Below are 23,273 nucleotides of genomic sequence, written 5' to 3'. Positions count from 1 at the left end.
GCATGATATTCTAATTTTTCGAGTATCACCAGTATATCCTTATTCCTGCTTTGTGAGGTACCAGTGACTTTATACTGTGTAAATCCCTATTCCTGCTTTGTGAGGTACCTGTGCGTTTATACTGTGTATATCCTTATTCCTGCTTTGTGAGGTACCAGTGACTTTATACTGTGTAGATCTTTGTCTAATCTTTTTATTAGTTTTATATAGTACATATAAACAGTGAAAACATGGACATTTTACAAACAAAGGCATTTGATACATATAATATAGTTTAGTATATTTCACAGGTATAACACTTATGTGAATATATTTGAACACAGCATATAAAGCGATTTGAGTTTAAAGTTCAGATAAAGAACTTTTAAGGAATTTCCTTTATTTTGTTGATCCAATGTATATAATTATGGATCGGATTTAAATTGTTTGAATAAGAAACTCCCTTTTCCATTTCAAGTTGGTAAATAAGTTGATTTTTATATTGTATAAAAGGTTTGGCGTTAAAATTTGTTTCCAATGTCTCGCGATTATAATTTTTGCAGACATGAGACAATGGAGAGTAAGTATTTGTTGACTTTTTGGAAGTTTACTCCAGTTAAGGTTGAGAAGGGCTGTTTCTGGGGACAGTTCCACCATATATGTAGCATTAAGCCCTCATGGGCTAGACATGTCCAACAAAGTGGGGAGTTAAAGATATTTTGACCAGTCTGGTTGGAACCCTATACCATCTATGTAAGACTTTAAAATTAGTTTCTATAATGTTAAGACAATATATGTATTTTTTTTAAATTGATTTTAAAGAGGGACACCAGTCCTCTTCTGTAATTGTTTGATTCAAATCTTTTTCCCATTTCTTAATTTGCTGGTGATTCTATGTATGAATGTGATTGACTTATTCATTCTTTAGCTATTGAACTAACTGCTTTAACAACTCTTCCACTTAAGATTTTACGTATTAGCCTTTTCTTATCTCCTTCTGTCTTTAAAAGATATTTATTCAGGAAGCTTTTTACTCTTATATAAAAGTTTCTTTGTCAGAAATACCAAGTTTTAATTTTAGGTTGTCAAATGACCTTAATTTAGAGTTTAGGAGAAGATATTCTATAAAAATGTATTTGTAAATTCTCCAAGAACGAAGGTCTAAGTCTGGCATTACTCTTTCTAGAAGTCGCAAATTGGCTCCTTCAAATATTTTATTAGTTATCTTAAGATTCTTTTTTATTTGTTGCAATTCTTCTGTAAGATGGTTTAAAACCCTTGAGTTGAATTCCCTTGGTTGATGGTTTACCTTACGGAACTCATCCCATATCAGAAGGGCTAAATCTCTTTCTTCAGATCTAAATGATTCCACTTTGAACCAAGCCAACTCCCTTGAGTTGTAAACCATACTGTGTATATCCTTATTCCTGCTATGTGAGGTACCAGTGACTTTATACTGTTTATCCTTATTCTCGCTTTGTGAGGTATCTGTGAGTTTATACGTTGTATATCCTTATTCCTGCTTTGTGAGGTACCAGTGACTTATACGGTGTATATCCTTATTCCTGCTTTGTGAGGTACCAGTGACTTATACGGTGTATATCCTTATTCCTGCTTTGTGAGGTACCAGTGACTTATACGGTGTATATCCTTATTCCTGCTATGTGAGGTACCAGTGACTTTATACTGTTTATCCTTATTCTCGCTTTGTGAGGTATCTGTGAGTTTATACGTTGTATATCCTTATTCCTGCTTTGTGAGGTACCAGTGACTTATACGGTGTATATCCTTATTCCTGCTTTGTGAGGTACCAGTGACTTTATACTGTGTATATCCTTATTCTCGCTTTGGGAGGTACCTGTGAGTTTATACGGTGTATATCCTTATTCCTGCTTTGGGAGGTACCTGTGAGTTCATACTGTGTACATCCTTATTCCTGCTTTGGGAGGTACCAGTGACTTTATACTGTGTATATCCTTATTCCTGCTTTGGGAGGTACCTGTGAGTTATGTGTGTGTGTGTATCATCTATCAGCTTTATGAGGTGCTAATGATTAGTAATGTAACGTTGTATCTATCCATATTTTTGCATTGTGAGGTACAAACAACCAGTGATACAGTGAGGGAGATTTATCAAAGTGTTCTGTTGTAAAAAGTGGTTAAAATAGTAAATGGACGGAGTCCTCAATGGAATGTGCCTGCTAGTTCCACTGGTTTCCATGGTGATTTCCCCACTATTTAGAATAGTATACTTTTATAGATTTTCTCCATTATTGCCATGTCTCTGCATGGTGAACAGCCATGTACGGATCCATCTCTCTGTGTGATGAGGCATCAATCACTAGTGATACAGTGTATATCCTTGTTTCCATAAGGTGCCGGAGCAATGGTTATTGATGCAGTGTAGATGTGTTTCTGCATGGTGAAGTACCATGGTCTTGTGGTACTGTGTGTACCTGTGCTTATACAATGTAAAAAAACAACCATTCTTACTGTGTATTATTTATATGCCCTCTTTCCTCCCTATGTCTAGCATTTACCTTTTCACTACAATATTAATTTATTTACAATTCTTATAAAGCAATGTTTTCCATAGTGCTTTTAAACGGTTTTACAGACGGACTCAAAAGATATACTGACAGAAACAAAGTATAGACCCCAACCCAATGACATGCTTTAGCCCAACACCTGCAGCATTAGAGTGCTATAGAAGACGGCCCATGAGCTGACAATCTAACAATATGATAGCTCTACAAGACTGCATCATGTGTAGATTTTCCAAATGGCTCTGTCAAAGAGTTGGCACAGCTGTGATTTGTTTTAATCATAAATCCCACACAAAACAAGTCTGTAGGAGTTTGTAGGAGCTTCATGGTGCCGTGCCTCTGGCAACAGGACAAAATGCCGGATAACATTTCAACTTTTTAACTGTAACAGCTTGAAAGCCCGCAAGGAGCTTATAGAGGTTCTCCCCCAATGTATGATGCTACTTGAAAGGGAGAACAGTCTGCCTGCGTATAGTAATCATGCATGTTATCATTGGTAATTTAATTTTACCCGAGTGGCAACTAAATATAAAATGTATAGTGCTACTGAAAACTTTTAACCCTGTGCCTAAGTCTGTCACTTTTCAGGGTGTTGCCTATTCTTATTTTCATATTTCTTACAAGGCATTTTTTTTCTCCATGAGATGTATTGGGAATTCTCCTTACGATCTATATTGCTCTATATCTCATTATTGGACAATTTAACCTCTTCAATGAGGGAGGAGTTTTTCTATTAATGCTAGGACTTTATCATTTTTAAAGTAAATGAAGCCAAATCTATGGATTTTGTTGTCTTGCATTGTTTGCCTCTCTTCCTACCCTAGGTAGGTTTGTGCATGGGCTACTAATGCCATTGAATAGGAATCTCCTGGACGTTCTCTTGTTGACTGATTACAAACTGTGTATGCTCTGTTTGCAGGCTGCTCCCTCTCATGTTGTCTTCCAGTTGCTTGGAAACCTTAAAGACATAACGGCAGAAGATTAGCAAATTTCAGCCTCATCCTAGCAACCTAATCTGTGCTGTTAGAGCAACATACCAGCTCAATAAATGTTTTTTATAATTTTCATGTGTGGTGAATGATGCCTATATAGTTGGTTAATATTATTTTATTTATATTATTATTATTCCACAAGACAAACCTCATGCAATAAGTACTTTTAATTCCTTGTAGAGATTCTGTTTGCCTGCTACTCTCCCCCATTATGTTATATGAATAAAATAGTGCAGCTTGCTCTTATAAATGGATATTAGTGCTGTGTTCTCAGTGTAATTTCCAAGATACGCATGTCAAGCATGGAAATGGTACCCTAATCATGCAGACCATAGAGAACCGCTGGACAGAATAGGTTGCTGAGAGTCTGTAATAATCATTCTCAGAAATGCCCCTGGACATCTTCTGCAAAAACTAGAAATTAACAAAACCCCCCAAAACATTTTTTAAATCATAAAATGTAATGATGTACATTTAGTACATCCGTGCACATTTTTGAATTGTCACGATGTCAACCCACTACTTATACTTATATGTTACAGAAAAGTCATATCAGATTATGTGACCAAATGGATTGTGTGCACGTAACAAGCAGAAGACACTAAGGATGCTGTCAGTATATTTCCTGATTGTACAAAGCACTTCCCAAGGACTGTTATTTTGATGATTTTACTTTACACAGAAAATTGCAACTTGTGGTTTGAAGGGAGTGTGAAGAGACATACATCTACATTTAAAGGTAATTTAGCTTGATATATATTGGGATAATTTTACAGCAAATCACTGGCTGGAGAAGCGGTAACATGCAGAAAATGCCTGATGTTCATGTCTACGTCTGTCTGCAATTACTTCCAATACAATGGGTTCAAAAGCATATGGTGGTTTTATGAATCAAAGAACATTGAATGATATTTTGTAATCGTCATGGATCTTGTAACCATGACAACCATGTTTTCATTGGTGCATCCTGTTGCTAAATATAGTTGTGACCGAATCCAAGGGGATTCTGTAACCCAAGCAGTTTACATCATCCTTTATTTCCCATTTATGTATGCTGCATCAACCTGCTTAAAATATTTTCTGAAGAATTGCACCTGGTTTAATTTGTAATGTTATCTGTAGGTTAAATTTGACATTGCCACAAAATAATTTTTACCAAAACTACCTTGATTTTGGAGGGTTCCATTTTCATTAGCTCAACTTGTTCTGTACTGTAGCTTAGGGCTTAAAATTTAATTTCCTACACTATTAGTCAGACCACAAAATTTACTTGCCACTGCAAGCTTGGAGGGTCCATGGCATATTCGTAAGGGCTACATTTTCACTTGCCTATGGCTGGTGACAGGTAGAAATGTTGAGTCCTGCAGTAGCTAATAATGGTGCAACTATATAATCTTGTAGTAAATACTATAAGATACAAAGTAAGCAAGGACCTAGAAAAAGCATAGTTTTTTTTTTTTTTTTTTTCCTGCCTTCCTTCTTCCCATTCCCCTTTCTACTCCCATGTCACCATGCGGCAATGGTTGTGAATGCAAATTCACATATACACATGCATGCACCTGGACAGGGCACTCCAGCAGGGCCAAGTGAGTGTGTGGTTGGAATGTGTGACTTTGCCAAAAGGGTAAAAATACTGTATGCAGCTGGATATAGTGATTTGGTAAAGATGGCTAAGCATCATGGGAAATATTTAAAATGTTGAAATAACTGGGGCATCATTGTCAGTTTTAAAGAGCAGGCTTTCCCTGATGTCTTCAGGGTTTTTGTTTTTGGGACATTTCTAAAAAAAATTTTTATTAAAGGGCATGCACCACCTGACAATTATTTATTTATTTAATTTTTTAAAACAAATATTCAAACCAATATAAATCAAGAAAAACTTTTTAAAATATGCAATGTTAGTAGCTTACTATAAACCTGGTCAGATTTCATTACTGGGCAAACCTCTCAACTAGGTAAGTTTCTTCAGCCTCCCTCTTTCCCACCCATCTTCATTTCAGACCAGTCTGCTAATGACAGAAAGAGGACATCTTTGTGCAGTAGCAGGAGGGAGAATCTGACACAGGATCCTGCTTTGCATAAATCTCACTGATTTCATCCTCTTATCACCTCCTGTCAGAATTTTGCAAGCCAAAGATCTTGACTGAAATCTGTTAGGGATGCACCACGCACTTATCCGGCATTCCTAGGGCTAGGACACTGATCAGTGTCCCCCTGTAGTGTGTGAAGAAAGGAGAAAATTATATTACCTGTTTTCTTTTCAGCCTGAAGAGGGAGTCAACTATCTTATTCAAAGCTAAATCGTTTGAATGAGACAGCTGTCTCTAAGTGATGCTTGTCCACCTCCCCCCTTTTTCCCCCTTTAAATTGGGTTCACATACAGTCATGAACTACAAAAGATAATGGTTTGAAACCCACAAAACATTTTGACATAAACAAAAACATGCTTACAGAGCACTGACAAGATAATTGCACCATTACATTTCGTAGCATTTGTTCCATCAACATTTTCATGACGTATTACCAGACTATACTTTTTGGGCTGCTTCCCAATCTCCTCCCTCCACCCCTTCTCCCAAGTCCCTTCCCCATTGTTTAGTATATGCTTGTTCTCCCCAAGTCTTATAATTTCAGCAGATTGCAATGTATATACCAAACTGGTATGGCCACAACACCATGTCGAATGCCTTCTTCGCATCCAAAGATAGGACCAGAGAAGGCATTCCGGACCTCGCCTCCCGTCTCGTATACTTAAAAAGATGTCTGTCCTTAACCCCATTTGATTGGAGTGTATCAGTTTAGGGAGCAGTGGATTTATTCTTGTAGCATAAATTTTATGCTAATATCTTGGCATCTGAGTTTATGAGAAAAAGTGGTATATATTTCCATACCCTAGTATGATCCTTCTCCTCTTTGGGCAGTAACACAATGTTTACTGATGTACTAACTGACCCTGTCTAAGGGCATTGAATAAAGTCATTAACTGAAGTACAAGCACCTCTCTGAATGCTTTCTAGTATGCTCTGCAAAAACAGTAAGTGTCCAGGGTTTCTCATGAGTGACGATATGGCTGCCAGCACCTTTTCCTGTCTAATGTCAGAGCCCAGGTTATCCTCAGACTCTCCAGATAAGGCTTGCAATGGAAGGGTTGCGTAGAAATGCTCTAGAGCCACCGTAAACTGAAGTACAGCTTCAGCCTGCTCTGTGGCATGATTGTACAGCTCAGGCTAAAAAGAGGTAAATATGGCTTCAGGAGCAGTGACCAAAGTGTCCCCATCAGCCTGCACAGGTAAATAATGCGTTAGCCTAGGCCTCAGTCTAAGTCTTAGTCCCAGTGTCATTATAGAGTCCATTGTGTTAGCCTTTTCATAAAATAATCTTCTAGTCCAAGTAAGTTGACACACCACATACTCTATTAGTAAGTTTAAATTGAGTTCCTCACTCCCTGGAATGGAAGAAAAATCTGAGGGTTCGGATAAGTCTTATGCATATTCTCTAACTTCCTAAGTATGGCATGCATGTCAAATAAAGTTTGTGCATTCTGGTTGTTTTTAATTTTTTGTATTTATTCATATAAGCTGCCACTTTACTAAAGTGTCAGGACTGCCTTGTGCGCTGACCAGACCATATTTAATGGCATCTCCGGAGAGGCGTGTTTCCTGAAGTAGTCATTCAAAACCTTTTGCTGCATCCTCTACCGGCGCGCAATAGGGAGATGTTTAATTTCCAGGTCCAGGGTGATGCTAATGCCTATGGAGAGAATGTAATTGCAATATTAGCATGGTCAGACCAAGTGATTGATTTAATCTCAGTATGTTCCACATGGCTGAGCAATTTTGTGTTAACTAGAAACAAGTCTATCCTGGAGTAGGTGTCATGAGGAGTAGATAGAAAGTCAAATCTACTGTGTTAGGGTGTTGAGCATGCCATGCTATGCGGGATTCCTCTATGAAAGTATGTAAAAACTTATCCTGGCCACCTAAATGATGTGATCTGGGGGTTCCCTGCTTAGGCATTATTAAAATTGCCCCCCCCATCAACATGTGCTTATGCGCTCAAGCCTCCACCAAAGCAATACGCCTCACCTCAGTGTCAAGGTCTTCCCTTTTCCGGGGTGAATGTGCTAGTTGCTTGGCTTACTTTCCTGATGCTCGTCTCTCTTGCCCAGGCTTTTTCTGCTCAGTGAATGGCCGGTGACAGTGACATTATCCTCGCTAATCGATACCACCAAATTCATGTCGTGGTCCTGATAGGTAAGGTGGCTGTGTTTAGCCCCTTGTGTCTGTGTACTGCCCTCCTCCTCTCTTTGACATGACAGCGGCAGAGGTGGTTCCAGCCGGCAACCTGGCCATACAATATGCACCTGAATGTGGGGAGACCACCCTCCACATCAACGAATCCCCAATATCCTGTCTACTCAAGGCCCCATATCACAGTCCTTAAATATCGCTGTTTCGCTCCTTGGGCAGACTGCCCTGACTGATACAGATAACTGCCAAAATGCACAATATCTGCTGACATTATTGTTGCTGGGATTGTGTACTGAAATATCTGCACACAATATGTGCTGGACCTGCCTCAGTCCAGTACCACAAAGGGTAGTTAAGAATGACAGGGCTTGTGGCACTTTCAGATGCATACAGAATAGAAAGTAGTGGCCAACCAACCTGACGTTGTGGTGGTAGACAAGGAACAGAAGACTGCAGTGGTGGTGGATGTGGCAATACCCAGTGATCACAACATCAGGAATAAGGGACACAAGAAGATGTACAAATGCCAAGGACTGAAAGAAGAGCTAGAAATGATATGGAAAGTAAATACAGTAGTAGTTCTAGTTGTAACAGGAGCACTCAGGGCTGTGATCCCAAAGTTGGGGGAGTGGCTTCAGCAGATTCCAGGTGGGATATTTGAGATCGCTATCTAGAAGTTAAGTTATAGAAAATGCTAAGATTTGAAAATGAGGTATACACGAAAAAATACCACCTGGAGGGGTGAGGAAGTAAAATAAATGTAATACTATAAATATAATAAACGCACACACATGTTTGCATGTCAGATGAAAAACAAGTTTTAGATAATACTGTAACGGATCACCTGGCACCCCGACTCGGTACCTCCGTTAATGGATGCTCCTAGCGCTTCCTGAGGACTCCAAGCACTCTGGCAGACACCACAATCACCGAATCCGAGAAACCTTTTAAATTCTCCCAAGCATATGAATGCTGTAGACCATTGAATAGGAACCATACGAATAGGCTTGTACTCCTAGCAGTCAACTGGAACAGCACTCAATAAATCCTTCCCCCCAATAATGAGACGACACATCACTTTGAGGGTAAAACAGGAACTCTGGACTGGCTCATCCAGCCTGGCTTTTATTACACTAATCCACATACAGGCCACACCCAGGGGGAGGCATGAAATAACCAATCACATACATGGTTCAGCCCACACATCCCCTCCCCTCAGATAACATTAAACTCAATTATCCGGTACACTTTTTCAGCCAAGTTCTGGATGTACCCCAAAACCCGGGGGTACACCTTTAAATCCAGCATCGCTGGATAGCCCTTATTCAGGGGGACAACATATCCAAAATTCAAGTAATTCGGATGAATGGTTCGTGAGATATGGGGTTCCAAAGATTTGACCGACCGCATGGGTAAAGTATCCGAAAACAGTTCCATGCATTTTGGCCCTGCGGTCGGTCACAAACAAGGGAATGAAAACAGGCGAATTGCCTGTGTTATAGAGCCTGGAGAGGGTTTGAATGAATTCCCTTGTTTGTGGGGTTCTTTCTACCGAACGGCGGGTCATTCGGTAGTTTCCATACGAATTTCTGGAAGTATGGAGGTCTCAGCGGTGTTTGCCTAGTCAAGTGTCCGATTTTAGTTCCAGACACTCGACGGCAAAACACCGCTGTTCGGTAGTTTAAGATGGCCGCCGCCACGTGTTTGTTTCCCGAATGGCGGCCACCCAGAGGACAAAGAATACATTACACGGATTGCCAATTACCCGTTTGCAACATTGTTGCAAACTGTAATTGGAGGCACACTTATTCCTGGGTGGTCTGGTTGTTCGGTAGTTTCACTCAATATAATAAATGGAGTGATTCTACCGAACAATCAGATGAATGCTGCATACATATCCCAGGTTAAACTTAATACACATATAATATTACAGGTAGTACACTAGAATATGTATCACAGTCTTAAAGGGACAGTAGTCCCAAAAGTCCCAATATGTCCATAGATGCTGTTAAAAGGGCCAGTAGCAGCAATATACAGTACAATGTGCCCCAAATAACCCAGGGGCCATAGTCAGTAGGTAGGAGGCTAGCAAACAGGCTTCTCCAGGGCCCAGTGGCGAGGTTGGTTTCGCCACATTTCTCCCCTTTTCCAAACAGACTAACAGGGTACCTGACCTCTTGCCGGTCAGTGCCCTTGTTAGTCCAGCAGCCCACCCACAAAACAGAAACAGCAGTACAGTCCACCCACAATGAATGGTTACTACACCTGAGTAATGGAAAAACTTGTCCAGGTCCAGGTGCCTCACCCCGGCTGTGTGGGGGACTGGTAGGCTGTTTTGGTGGGTTGCTGAGTGGGCAGAGTGGGCAGACTGGTGCCAGCACTACTACGGGAGTAGTCTGGTTGGAGCCTTGCTGGAGACCGACTGCCTCCCCTTTAGCTGCGCAGCTCTGCTGCTGGAGACCGACTGTCTCCCATTGAGTTACACAGCTCTGCTGCTGGAGACCGACTGTCTCCCCTTTAGTTACACAGCTCTGCTGCTGGAGACAGACTGTCTCCCCTTTGGCTAAACAGCCCTGTTGTGGGGGGGCAGGACCGACCGTCCCTACCCCCTGTGCTGGAAGTGCAGAGACCACGGTCCCATCTGCACAGGTGTGGGGCTTACAGTCTCCCCCTGGTACATTAAGCTGCCGCTGGGGAGAGGTGGTAACCAGCTCCTCTCCCATTAGAACACTCTGCCCATTGATGATCCGCCGCTGGGGAGAGGTGGTAACAATCTCCTCTCCCATGCCTACTTTCAGTCTTTGTGGAGGGAGACCGACTGTCTCTCCTCCCAATTCAGTGTCCTGCTGCTGGGGAATAGAGACTGGGCTCTCTATTCCCAAAAAATCACGCTGCTGCTGGGGGGTAGGACCAACTACCTCTGCCCCCTGTAACTCAGCCTTCCGCTGGGGAGGGAGGACGCTGCTCTCCTCTCCCTGCACTTCACACTGCCTTCCCGGCATATCACTCTGCTGCTGGGGGGTAGGACCAACTACCTCTGCCCCCTGTAACTCAGCCTGCCGCTGGGGAATGGGGACTGGGCTCCCAATTCCCTGCAATTCACACTGCCGCTGGGGAATGGAGACTGGGCTCCCAATTCCCAACAAATCACACTGCCGCTGGGGAGTGGAGACTGGGCTCCCAATTCCCAATAAATCACGCTGCTGCTGGGGGGTTGGACCCACTACCTCTGCCCCCTGTAACTCGGGCGCAGAGACCACGGTCCCATCTGCACTGGTGTGGGGCTTACTGTCTCCCCTTGGTGTGCTAAGCTGCCACTGGGGAGAGGGGGTAACAAACTCCTCTCCCTTACACACTTTCAGAAGCTGGGGAGCAGGGCTGACCCTCTGTACTCCCTGTAGGCAGGGCGCAGAGACCCCGGTCCCATCTGCGCTGGTGAGGGGCTTACTGTCTCCCCTTGGTGAGCTGCGCTGCCGCTGGGGAGAGGGAATAACAAACTCCTCTCCCTTACACACCTTCAGCCACTGGGGAGAGGGGATAACAGGCTCCTCTCCCTGCACCGCAGACTGCCGCTGGGGAGCAAGAACGGCACCTTCAGCTCCCTGTAACGCACACTGCCGCTGGGGATCTGGGCCGACTGCCCAGCATCCCTGTAGGGCCGGTAGAGAGACCGCAGTCCCATCTCCACCTGCCATCTGTGGGTCTTCCCAGGACCAATCCGTGAGGCCCCTCAACATTTGTGAGTAAGGGCCACCTGCTTCCCCACCTGGCAACTCTGGCTGCTGCTGGGGATCTGGGCCGGCTGCCCAGCCTCTCGGTGGGCCCGGTGGAGAGACCTTGGTCCCATCTCTACCTGCCTGTTGTGGTTCCTCACAGGACCAGTCTATGAGGACCCCCACTTCGGGTTCCTCCCGCCGCCTCAGGGAAAGACGGCTAACCTCCTCGGATGCAGCCTCTACTCGGCTGCTGTAACGCTCCTGCTGCTGAGCATACTTCCTCTCTTTCGCCAACCGGAATTCTCGGTCCAGCCTTGTGTTTCGCTCGGCCATGACCTGGTTCCAGATCACCCGGCGTGTCTCCATGGGTATATCATCCCCATACTCGGCCACTCGCTGCCTCACCTCGGCCAGCCAATCATCTCCAGAGCCAGAACCTTCCATACTAGTCTGCTCCCAGGGGCGCTGCACGACTGCTAGCGTTGCCCTCAATTTGTAAATCCAAACGTACTGTGTCTCCGAGCTGCTTTACCTCGCACTAGGACGCCATCCCACCGCTTGCCACCAATGTAACGGATCACCTGGCACCCCGACTCGGTACCTCCGTTAATGGATGCTCCTAGCGCTTCCTGAGGACTCCAAGCACTCTGGCAGACACCACAATCACCGAATCCGAGAAACCTTTTAAATTCTCCCAAGCATATGAATGCTGTAGACCATTGAATAGGAACCATACGAATAGGCTTGTACTCCTAGCAGTCAACTGGAACAGCACTCAATAAATCCTTCCCCCCAATAATGAGACGACACATCACTTTGAGGGTAAAACAGGAACTCTGGACTGGCTCATCCAGCCTGGCTTTTATTACACTAATCCACATACAGGCCACACCCAGGGGGAGGCATGAAATAACCAATCACATACATGGTTCAGCCCACACATCCCCTCCCCTCAGATAACATTAAACTCAATTATCCGGTACACTTTTTCAGCCAAGTTCTGGATGTACCCCAAAACCCGGGGGTACACCTTTAAATCCAGCATCGCTGGATAGCCCTTATTCAGGGGGACAACATATCCAAAATTCAAGTAATTCGGATGAATGGTTCGTGAGATATGGGGTTCCAAAGATTTGACCGACCGCATGGGTAAAGTATCCGAAAACAGTTCCATGCATTTTGGCCCTGCGGTCGGTCACAAACAAGGGAATGAAAACAGGCGAATTGCCTGTGTTATAGAGCCTGGAGAGGGTTTGAATGAATTCCCTTGTTTGTGGGGTTCTTTCTACCGAACGGCGGGTCATTCGGTAGTTTCCATACGAATTTCTGGAAGTATGGAGGTCTCAGCGGTGTTTGCCTAGTCAAGTGTCCGATTTTAGTTCCAGACACTCGACGGCAAAACACCGCTGTTCGGTAGTTTAAGATGGCCGCCGCCACGTGTTTGTTTCCCGAATGGCGGCCACCCAGAGGACAAAGAATACATTACACGGATTGCCAATTACCCGTTTGCAACATTGTTGCAAACTGTAATTGGAGGCACACTTATTCCTGGGTGGTCTGGTTGTTCGGTAGTTTCACTCAATATAATAAATGGAGTGATTCTACCGAACAATCAGATGAATGCTGCATACATATCCCAGGTTAAACTTAATACACATATAATATTACAGGTAGTACACTAGAATATGTATCACAGTCTTAAAGGGACAGTAGTCCCAAAAGTCCCAATATGTCCATAGATGCTGTTAAAAGGGCCAGTAGCAGCAATATACAGTACAATGTGCCCCAAATAACCCAGGGGCCATAGTCAGTAGGTAGGAGGCTAGCAAACAGGCTTCTCCAGGGCCCAGTGGCGAGGTTGGTTTCGCCACAAATACCTTATTGTTCCAGCAGAGAAGATTGTAGGATTTATTGCTCGGGACACACATTTTGTTTTGGAAATCAACAAGAAAGCTCACCAAAATCTATGCTGGTGTGCAGGCACATTTAAAATATTCTAACACTTCTACATGTTTTACATGCCTATTTAACTTTGAAAGTATATAATGAATTGGGTATTGTATCTTCAATATTTAAATTTCATTCCAGCTTTCTTTTATTGAACTTTTAAAGCACATGGGATACTGATCACTAGTTTGTTTATTTTTTTAATACACAATAAATTAAATGTGTTTTTTTTAATTTTTTATATTTTGTACATTACAGTAACTATAAAATGGGCGAAGAATTAGATCAGTTTATTGAAGAACAGAAGGCCAAGCTTGCTAAGGACAAAGCTGCTTTGGAAAATAATCCACCATATATGGAGATAAGGGTATGCATATAAATAAAGTTAATTATGGGTTTTTTTTTGTTTGTTTTTTTGAACATGTACATCTTAATTGCTGTTACAGTTAAACTGTAATTGAATATTATAGGCCAAATGTAGGCTATAAAAATGTAACTTGAACAATTCAGCAGCCAAAAAATAAGCAGTAGATAAATATGCAAATAGCCTAGGTCAGGGGTCAGCAACCTATGGCATGTGCTCCATACATGGCACTACCTTTGTACAACACTCAAGGCTGCCAGAGTCAAACAGGCTCTGGCCTATCAGGAGTTCCAGCGGGACTTGAGGTATCTGCTAATGCAAACAAAGTGGTGATTGCCGAAGGTGAGGGACAATCTTTAATATACACATTGCAGTACTTCCTCACAGTACATGTGAACGGGAATCCGCACTGGAGTAGAGATGACCCACAGCAGTTATTGCAGCTCCTGGCCTTGACCTGCAACTGGCTACTGCTAGATGTACGCAGATAGATGTACGCAGATAGATGTACGCAGATAGATGTACGCAGATAGATGTACGCAGATAGATGTACGCAGATAGATGTACGCAGATAGATGTACGCAGATAGATGTACGCAGAGCTGCAGAAAGGCCCACACACAAACTCAACACCACTGATCCACAAATCCACATACACCTCCCCTCCCCCATAAGCAGCCACACATGCAATACTGCAAGTATCAACACACATACACACACCATCAAACACACTCTGTGACATATTTACACCTTTCCCCTTGAAGAGCTCGGTAGCGGCTAAACGCACGTTGGGGCTTCCTATTGTGTACAGCACTTTAGAGACCAGTAATGATGTTTGTTTATTTTAACCTGTTTCACTAATAGATGGATTTCTAGCACACAACCTATGTTTTTCTAATTTAGAATTGTTGGCTGATCTTCAATGTTTCATTATGTGTATATAATACATCGTTTAGGCTACTGGTGCTTGGGCTTTCAGAGAGGTGCTCTCTTTAAGTTCTACTCTTTGCCAAAAAACTATTTATATAAAAAGAGACAAAAAAAAAAAAAAAGAATAAAAAAAAACAAACAAAAAAAAAAAACTGCCAAGTATTAATGTTGCTACCTTTTTTAAGGTAACTGTGGTAACACTCAAGGAGTGGTTTAGCTGACTGAGTGTGTTGGACTTGCATAGCATGTGTTAACACATTCACCACTTAGTATATGGTTTTGATCATTGTGATATAGTTAGTATTGAGGGATACATTTAAAGGGCAAACAAACTATCAAATATAACCCAATGGAAACCTATTGTTATAGATTCCAATGCTAAATTATTTGCAGCAATCTATGCTTTGAACTGTATTTTTTACATGGCAATCTCTCTGGGATTTAGAGCATTAACCTTGTGTGTTACTGGTTTTCACATTATGTTAACATTATGCAAGTCCTTCTCGACAAGGGTTCGGAAACCCCCCTCTTTAAACCCCCCCCCACCCCCCCTGCTGTTTCTCATGAAAGGGTTTGAAGGAGAACTGTCACTTTTCTGATAATGATAATACATTGTCTCTAGCCCCAGTAAACACTACTGAACCATTTTCAAGTGTAGTGGTATGGTAAGAGGATGTATAAAGCACATATGCAGTACTTGCCAGTCGTAATATCTTCCCGTGATTTTTCTGACATTCCTTTTGTGGTGCCACATTTAAGGCCTAGGTGCACAGTCTTTGGAGTCAAGGTAATTAGCTTAGCATATTGTCTAAACTGAACAAATAAGTGTTGGGGTTTAGGTATATCATGTATTTTTCTTTTAAATTCATTTATTTAATTTATTAGGATTGTTGTGTAGTAATTACCAATATATACTGCCATAACCTTTTAGATTACTATATAATCTTTTTTTTCGTCCCTGTGTGCGTTTTTTTTTCTTCTTTTTTTCTTTATAGAGCAAGAGGGCTGAAACAACAACTGTGCAACCAAACAATCCACAAGCGTATATGGCTAAAGAAAACGTCCCACCAAACTGGCAGCAACAGAGAGAAGCTATCCAAATGAAGGAAGCAGGAGGCAAGTTTCAAACCATTTGCAACCTGTCTAGGAAGTGGAGAACCATATATATCTTTTTTTATTCTATTCATATACGAATAAATTCATGTAGAGTATGCCTCTCCCTCTTCTTGGGTGGTGTGATAATCATAGAGGACTGTTATTTTTGCCAAGGATTTAAACTTGATCCTTCATGTATTGCAGGCTTTGTATACAGAGGGCTATCATTAGCATAATCTCCCAGTCTTCCTTCACTTTATGTACTGCCAGGAAAAATTTCACAGCTGTAGATGATCAGGATGGAGGAACATGTTTGTACCAGCCAACAAATCTATAGATAATAAATATAATTTTCCATTTAAACTGTAATTAGCTTGCAGCATGCACACACACACACACACACACACACACAAAGAAGGCATGCGTATGAAATATTTGAATAAGCAGGGTAATGATTCCTCCCAAGGTTTGTTGCTATAAAATGACCGTTTGTTTTGTATACTCTTAAACCATTCAGACTCTGGCTATGGCTCAAGTCTGCCTCTTGGGGAAGAGTATGAGAGGAAGAAGCATAAGCTTATTGAAGAACTGCGTCTGGATTACCGGCGATACCTCAGTCAGGTAGGGTGGTCATTCCTGGTTTGTGTCCAACTGAGCTATGGCTGAGCTTGGTGATTTTAGCCATCATTTTGCAATTATGTTTTAAATTCACTTCCATTATTATCTATATTTTTTCTCCTTTTTTGGACTGGTGCAATTAAATACAAATGTTTAGGTGTATTATTATTTTATTAAAGGGACACTATAGTCACCAAACCAACTTTAGCTTAATGGAGCAGTTTTGGTGTATAGATCATGCCCCTGCAGTCTCACTGCTCAATTCTCTGCCATTTAGGAGGTAACTCACTTTGTTTATAAAGCCCTAGTCAAACCTCCGTGCATGTGACTCTCACAGCCTTCCTAAACACTTCCTATAAAGAGTCAACTAATGTTTATACTTCCTTTCATTTAGCATTTCTCATATCCTGCACCTTTAATAGCTTGCTAGATGACCAGGAGCCTCCTGTATGTAATTAAAGTTCAGTTTACAGCTGATTGAAAATAAAACAATTTTGTTTCCATGCAGGCTGTGTTTGTCACAGCCAGGGGAGGTGTGGTTAGGGCTGCATAAAAATAAGTGATTTAACTCCTAAATGGCAGAGAATTGAACAGTGAAACTTCAGAGGCATGATCTAAACACAAAAAACAACTTCATTAAGCTATAGTTATTTAGGTGACTATAGTGTCCCTTTAATCTCCCTGCTTATGAACTCAGCCTCGCCAGCCAATGTTATTCTAAGCGTGGAATTGTTTGAAGAAATAAAAAATCCTTTTCTATTTGTGTAATGGTCTACTGTGTCTTCCTGACTTCTAGGGTAATGCTCAGGCTAAACGAAAGGTAGGGAAGCTGTTATTTGTGATTTATGCTACAGTGTATGCTACAGTGTATGTGAGTGTGCCCACTCAGCAATGTCTTAATAAACTTGTGATCTCATTTAATTGCAGATACAACCTGACTAATCATGTCACAAACATCTTCAGCTCTACAGCTTTTTACACCTGCTAGGCTCTGCCAGTCTACTAGGATGCTGCATTAATTAAACAATGCCTGCATTAAATATTAATTGGTGTCCAAATTGTGCTTTGTGATTGTTTTGTGCGTGCTTTAAATCTGTCACGCTACATGCTTGTGCTCGGCTGGATTATAGTACATCTTTCATACCATCACATCTTTCAAAATACTTTAATTATAATTTTAGCAAGGTGCAAATGTCTCTTCATGTTGCTGCAAGGAATCTTGATTTGCTGGTTACCCACATTGCTATGTGTTTGTTATCACCAAACTGTTTGGCACGTACATTACAAGAGTTGAGCAATAATAACAGATACTATAAGTGCACATCTTCCTGATACTTCTCTTCAGTGAGCGTAAAGAGGAAATTAGGTAGACAATACCTTGGGCTTTAGTCTCTATTGTTTTAGGAGGGGAGGGGGCAAGAGAAAAAGGCACCAGACAGCACCAACCTTTCTTGCTGTCTCTTGGCAAACTATAATCATGCAGGCAGTATTCACAAAGATATGGCATCATGTCCCAGCATACAGAGAGCATGATAGTCGTTTGTGCTGTCCACTGCATATCAATGCTTCTGCTCTAGGCACCTGGGTTAAGCTCCTACTGTATTCTAACCAAGAGTAGAGATTCTAGGAGAAGATATTGCAAATCACTTGAACATGTTTTCGACACATTTGCGACATAGCAGCCATACACCGCTATTGCTGGGATAATAGAGATATTTCAATTAAAGTGTGTATGTAGGTCTTCCCTTGAATAAATGTTTAGTGATACAAGTACACTAGAAAACTGTATGAGATCATACTGCTAGTTTCTTCTGTTAAATATCTAATTTCACATATAATGTTAGTGTTCCAAGGTGCAATTTCAGATTTAAATTTAAAGGGAAACTCCAGTGCCAGAAAAACGATCCGTTTTTCTGGCACTGGAGGGTCCCTCTCCCTCCCACCCACCAATCCCCGGTTACTGAAGGGGTGAAAACCCCTTCAGTCACTTACCTGGGACAGCGGCGATGTCCCTTGCCGCTGTCTCCGCCTCCGCGACGCTCCTCCTAGTGATTACGTCGGCCGGTGGGCGAGACTAATCTCGCTCACCGGCCGAGGAGACCTAATGCGCATGCGCGGAAATTCCGCGCATGCGCATTACGTCTCCCCATAGGAAAGCATTGAAAAATCATTTCAATGCTTTCCTATGGGGTTTTGAGCGACGCTGGAGGTCCTCACACAGCGTGAGGACGTCCAGCGACGCTCTAGCACAGGAAACCTGTGCTAGAACCTAGGAAGTGACCTCTAGTGGCTGTCTAATAGACAGCCACTAGAGGTGGAGTTAACCCTGCAATGTAAATATTGCAGTTTATGAAAAACTGCAATAATTACAGTTGCAGGGTTAAGGGTAGTGGGAGTTGGCACCCAGACCACTCCAATGAGCAGAAGTGGTCCGGGTGCCTGGAGTGTCCCTTTAAGTAGGACTACTCTCTTTTGAACGTAAAAAAATGCACATAGACCTCCTTTTTGTTATAATGAATGAAATCTATTAATAGTTATCTTGGGGCAATACAATTAATGTTTAGAAACTGTAATAAACACTTTTTTTTCTGTTTTGTTTAGAAAAATGTGAGAACTACAGGGGAGATTGACCCTACTACTCAAGGATTGTCTCTTCCAATTGGAGAGCGACTGTCAGGCAAGGTATGGTCATTCATTAAATATCTAGCACATTGTAACTCATTCATTTTATGTACTGATTACACAGTGTGGAAAATAGTTCCTGTGATTTTTATGTGTTTGATTTCTTTTTTAGCACAGTTATATATATTTTTGTTATTATTATAATAATGAATTTTTTTAATGTATTTTTTTTTTTGACATTTTGATGTACAGATCAGTAAGATGACTGATATACATTATTTTCTTTTAAAAAAGGATAAACAAATGTTCAAATCTACCACATGTTATAGTTCAAAGGTGGTCATACTAAGTCCTAATAATCACGAAGGAAGTTGGACCGGGCACATAAAGATGGTGTTTAGGGAGATTTTATGGACAACAATACAATGTTCTGGCTCCCACAGGAGCTAATAAAGCTTTAAAAAAGCAACATCTGAATCTGTTCTTGCTCTACAAATTGTAATGCTTTAGAAGTGAGTGATTTATGCTGGTTTATTTTTATTACTATAGGAGAGATTGCGACTTGAGAGAAACCAGGAATACAACCAGTTTCTCAAGATGAAGGAAGATGAAAATACTAGATTTAGGGCTGAAGCACAACATGCGCAGGTACAACTCTCTGCAACTCTATTGTAGTCTATTTACAAATAGTTTCCTTATTGTACAATTTTGTCAGTTTCTTCGAATAAAGGTGATTTTGACTTCAAAACCATGATTTTTTTTTTAGATAATTTTTTTTAAAATAATCTAAAATAATGTAATAACGTGACTGCAAGTCAAAATAGTATTGCCTTCTAAATGCCTATGTATGCTTTTGCCAACTTGAATCTATAGACTGACCATTTGTTTAAAAAACTAAAAACCTACAGATGAACAGCCCAGATGTAAAGGATTACATAACACCTGCCTTTGCGTGTGTCATTTAACCGTATTCTGTATTATGTCCAAACCCTTGTCTAAACATCTCAAATATCTGGTAGAATAGTAATGTGATTTGTATTTTGTAATTGTGTTAAAGGTGGTCCCTATCTTCCTGCAATCACAGGAGAGCTTATAGGTTCTTCATACAAGAGAAGCTGGGCTATAGAAAGAAACAGCCAAAGAGTTCATAAAGTTAATGTAAAACTTATTCCTAAATTAGTCTGCATAGATCAATTGATTGTTAATAGAGAAAGGAAACCTTTTTTAATAGAGTTGGATCAAATCATGTTTAATGCATTGTAAGGAGAAAAAAAATGACCCAATTGTATATAAAGCCATGAAGGCAGAACAGTAATTTAACAGACCTGAATCCAAACCCTGTATAGTTATATTCTTGAAGTTCATTTATTTTTCTTACTTTTTTATTTTTTATTTTTTTATTTAAATCACTGCAGATTGAGAAATCTGTTGTGAAAAGCAGAGTAAACCCAGAACCATACACATCAGTACAGATGTCCCACAGAGATCAGGAGGTTAAGAAAGATGCTTATAGCTCAATGGAGGCTTACGAGGCGCTCCTCAACAAGAGAAGATCAGAAGAAGATCGGTACCGCAAGGTAGACTTTGAAATTGAAGATGGACGAGGCAAAGTACCGAAGGAAGAAGTTGGATATAAAAATTACTATAGATCTGATTTGGATGCTGATATAGTGGCTAGACCTCCTAATAATATGTCAGACTTGGATACGCGAAGACCACATAGATCGTATTTGGACAATAACACCAGCGGAGATAACCTGAGATATGAAATAGAGCCACATAACCAACGATCAGTGAGATACAACCACCCCAATGAGAGGTACTTACAGTGCACAATCAGCAAGTATTTAATTTTGATCCATATACCGTACATATGATAGTCTTGTCTTAGTTTAACGATCAGAGGATTTATCACAAATTCTCAGGGTTACACAGTCTGGAGCCTATAATACACAATTCTCCCAACAAACATTATTCTTAATATACCGATAGTTCTCTCATACCCCAGTCACGCTGTAGATTGTAAATCAGATTTTTACAAAATTTTTTTATTTACATTTTTTTTTTCTTTCATACCACTCCAAAGACTGTGTTTAAACATCTCGGTTCCTTATAGTTTGAAAATGTCCATCTGCTTAGGGTATGCTTCACCTTACATCCTGCTTTTTTTTTTTTTTTTTTAAACCAGAAGGTCACAGGTTTTTACTTAGGCTGTTATAGTTTGAGTATAGAAGAACAGTATGTGGGTGCTGTGCAGGGCAGTGTATAATATGATTAGGACCCTGGGCAAAGCATTTTCTTGGGCCCTGACCCTTCCACCTCCCCACCCCCAATTACGCTCAACCCGCAATCACACTGACAGACATATTGACACATACACACACACACACACAGACAAACATATTAAAACATTCGCAGATACATACTAACGCACATACACTGACACACAAATATATACTGGCAGACATACTGACACACACACACACACACACACATACATAAATACAGACACATACACTGAAAGATGTATTGACACACACAAACACACACGCTGACACACACACACTGACATGCTGACACACACACACTGACATGCTGACACACACACACACTGACATGCTGACACACACACACACTGACATGCTGACACACACACACACACACTGACATGCTGACACACACACACACTGACATGCTGACACACACACACACTGACATGCTGACACACACACACACTGACATGCTGACACACACACACACTGACATGCTGACACACACACACACACTGACATGCTGACACACACACACACACTGACATGCTGACACACACACACACACTGACATGCTGACACACACACACACTGACATGCTGACACACACACACACGCAGACATGCTGACACACACACACACGCAGACATGCTGACACACACACACACGCAGACATGCTGACACACACACACACGCAGACATGCTGACACACACACACGCAGACATGCTGACACACACACACGCAGACATGCTGACACACACACACGCAGACATGCTGACACACACACACGCAGACATGCTGACACACACACACGCAGACATGCTGACACACACACGCAGACATGCTGACACACACACACGCAGACATGCTGACACACACACACGCAGACATGCTGACACACACACACGCAGACATGCTGACACACACACACGCAGACATGCTGACACACACACACACGCAGACATGCTGACACACACACACACGCAGACATGCTGACACACACACACACGCAGACATGCTGACACACACACACACGCAGACATGCTGACACACACACACACGCAGACATGCTGACACACACACACACGCAGACATGCTGACACACACACACACGCAGACATGCTGACACACACACACACGCAGACATGCTGACACACACACACACGCAGACATGCTGACACACACACACACGCAGACATGCTGACACACACACACACGCAGACATGCTGACACACACACACACGCAGACATGCTGACACACACACACACGCAGACATGCTGACACGCACACACACGCAGACATGCTGACACGCACACACACGCAGACATGCTGACACACACACACGCAGACATGCTGACACACACACACGCAGACATGCTGACACACACACACGCAGATATGCTGACACACACACACACACACAGATATACTCACACACACACGCAGACATACTGACACAGACACATACACAGGCATACTGACCCACATACATACATACACACACACACACAAACATACTGACATACATTTAGCCGACCTCCAGGTTCTTAACTTTTTCTGGAGGTTGGTTTCCCTGGGGTCCACTGGCAGGCTAAGGCAGTTGGGAGTTCTCCTCTGGAACTCCCCTACTTCTGCCTTTCTTCTCCCGCGCGGCTATGATCTCCGGTGGTAGAAAGTGACGCGCGGCACTCATTTCCTCCCAGCCGGCTGCCGAACAGGAAGGGGCCCACCGGGTGGCCCTTAGTGCATGGGCCACCTGGGGGGCCTCCTTGGTGTGCGGCTGGTGCGCTCTGTGCAGCCGCACCGCCAGGTCCATGGGGGCTGTTTAAATCGCTGGGCCCACAGGGTAGCTGCTCTGGGCCCAGGGCAGCTGCCTCGTTTACACCCGCGTTAAAAAATGGCCCTGGTGCTGTGAGCTTGTGACACTCATTAGCCAGACAGCCA

At 42.2% G+C, this 23,273-nt stretch overlaps 2 protein-coding genes across 2 annotated transcripts in view; both read left to right on the top strand.

Moving 5' to 3' along the window:
* SGK3 (serum/glucocorticoid regulated kinase family member 3) overlaps positions 1-23,273 on the top strand; it is a 392,044-nt gene that overhangs the window by 317,818 nt on the left and 50,953 nt on the right. The window lies entirely within an intron of this gene.
* Positions 1-23,273, top strand: part of CSPP1 (centrosome and spindle pole associated protein 1) — a 65,717-nt gene that overhangs the window by 6,411 nt on the left and 36,033 nt on the right. The window contains exons 2-8 of the mRNA XM_063451345.1: positions 13,688-13,796; positions 15,718-15,838; positions 16,335-16,438; positions 17,232-17,255; positions 19,037-19,117; positions 19,607-19,705; positions 20,473-20,876. Of these exons, the coding sequence (XP_063307415.1) occupies positions 13,698-13,796; positions 15,718-15,838; positions 16,335-16,438; positions 17,232-17,255; positions 19,037-19,117; positions 19,607-19,705; positions 20,473-20,876 (932 nt within the window). The 5' untranslated portion in view covers positions 13,688-13,697. The remainder of the gene's footprint in view (positions 1-13,687; positions 13,797-15,717; positions 15,839-16,334; positions 16,439-17,231; positions 17,256-19,036; positions 19,118-19,606; positions 19,706-20,472; positions 20,877-23,273) is intronic.

Source organism: Pelobates fuscus, chromosome 4, assembly GCF_036172605.1.
Source record: "Pelobates fuscus isolate aPelFus1 chromosome 4, aPelFus1.pri, whole genome shotgun sequence".
Lineage (NCBI taxonomy): Eukaryota > Metazoa > Chordata > Amphibia > Anura > Pelobatidae > Pelobates > Pelobates fuscus.
This window is presented reverse-complemented; position numbering and strand designations above follow the sequence as displayed.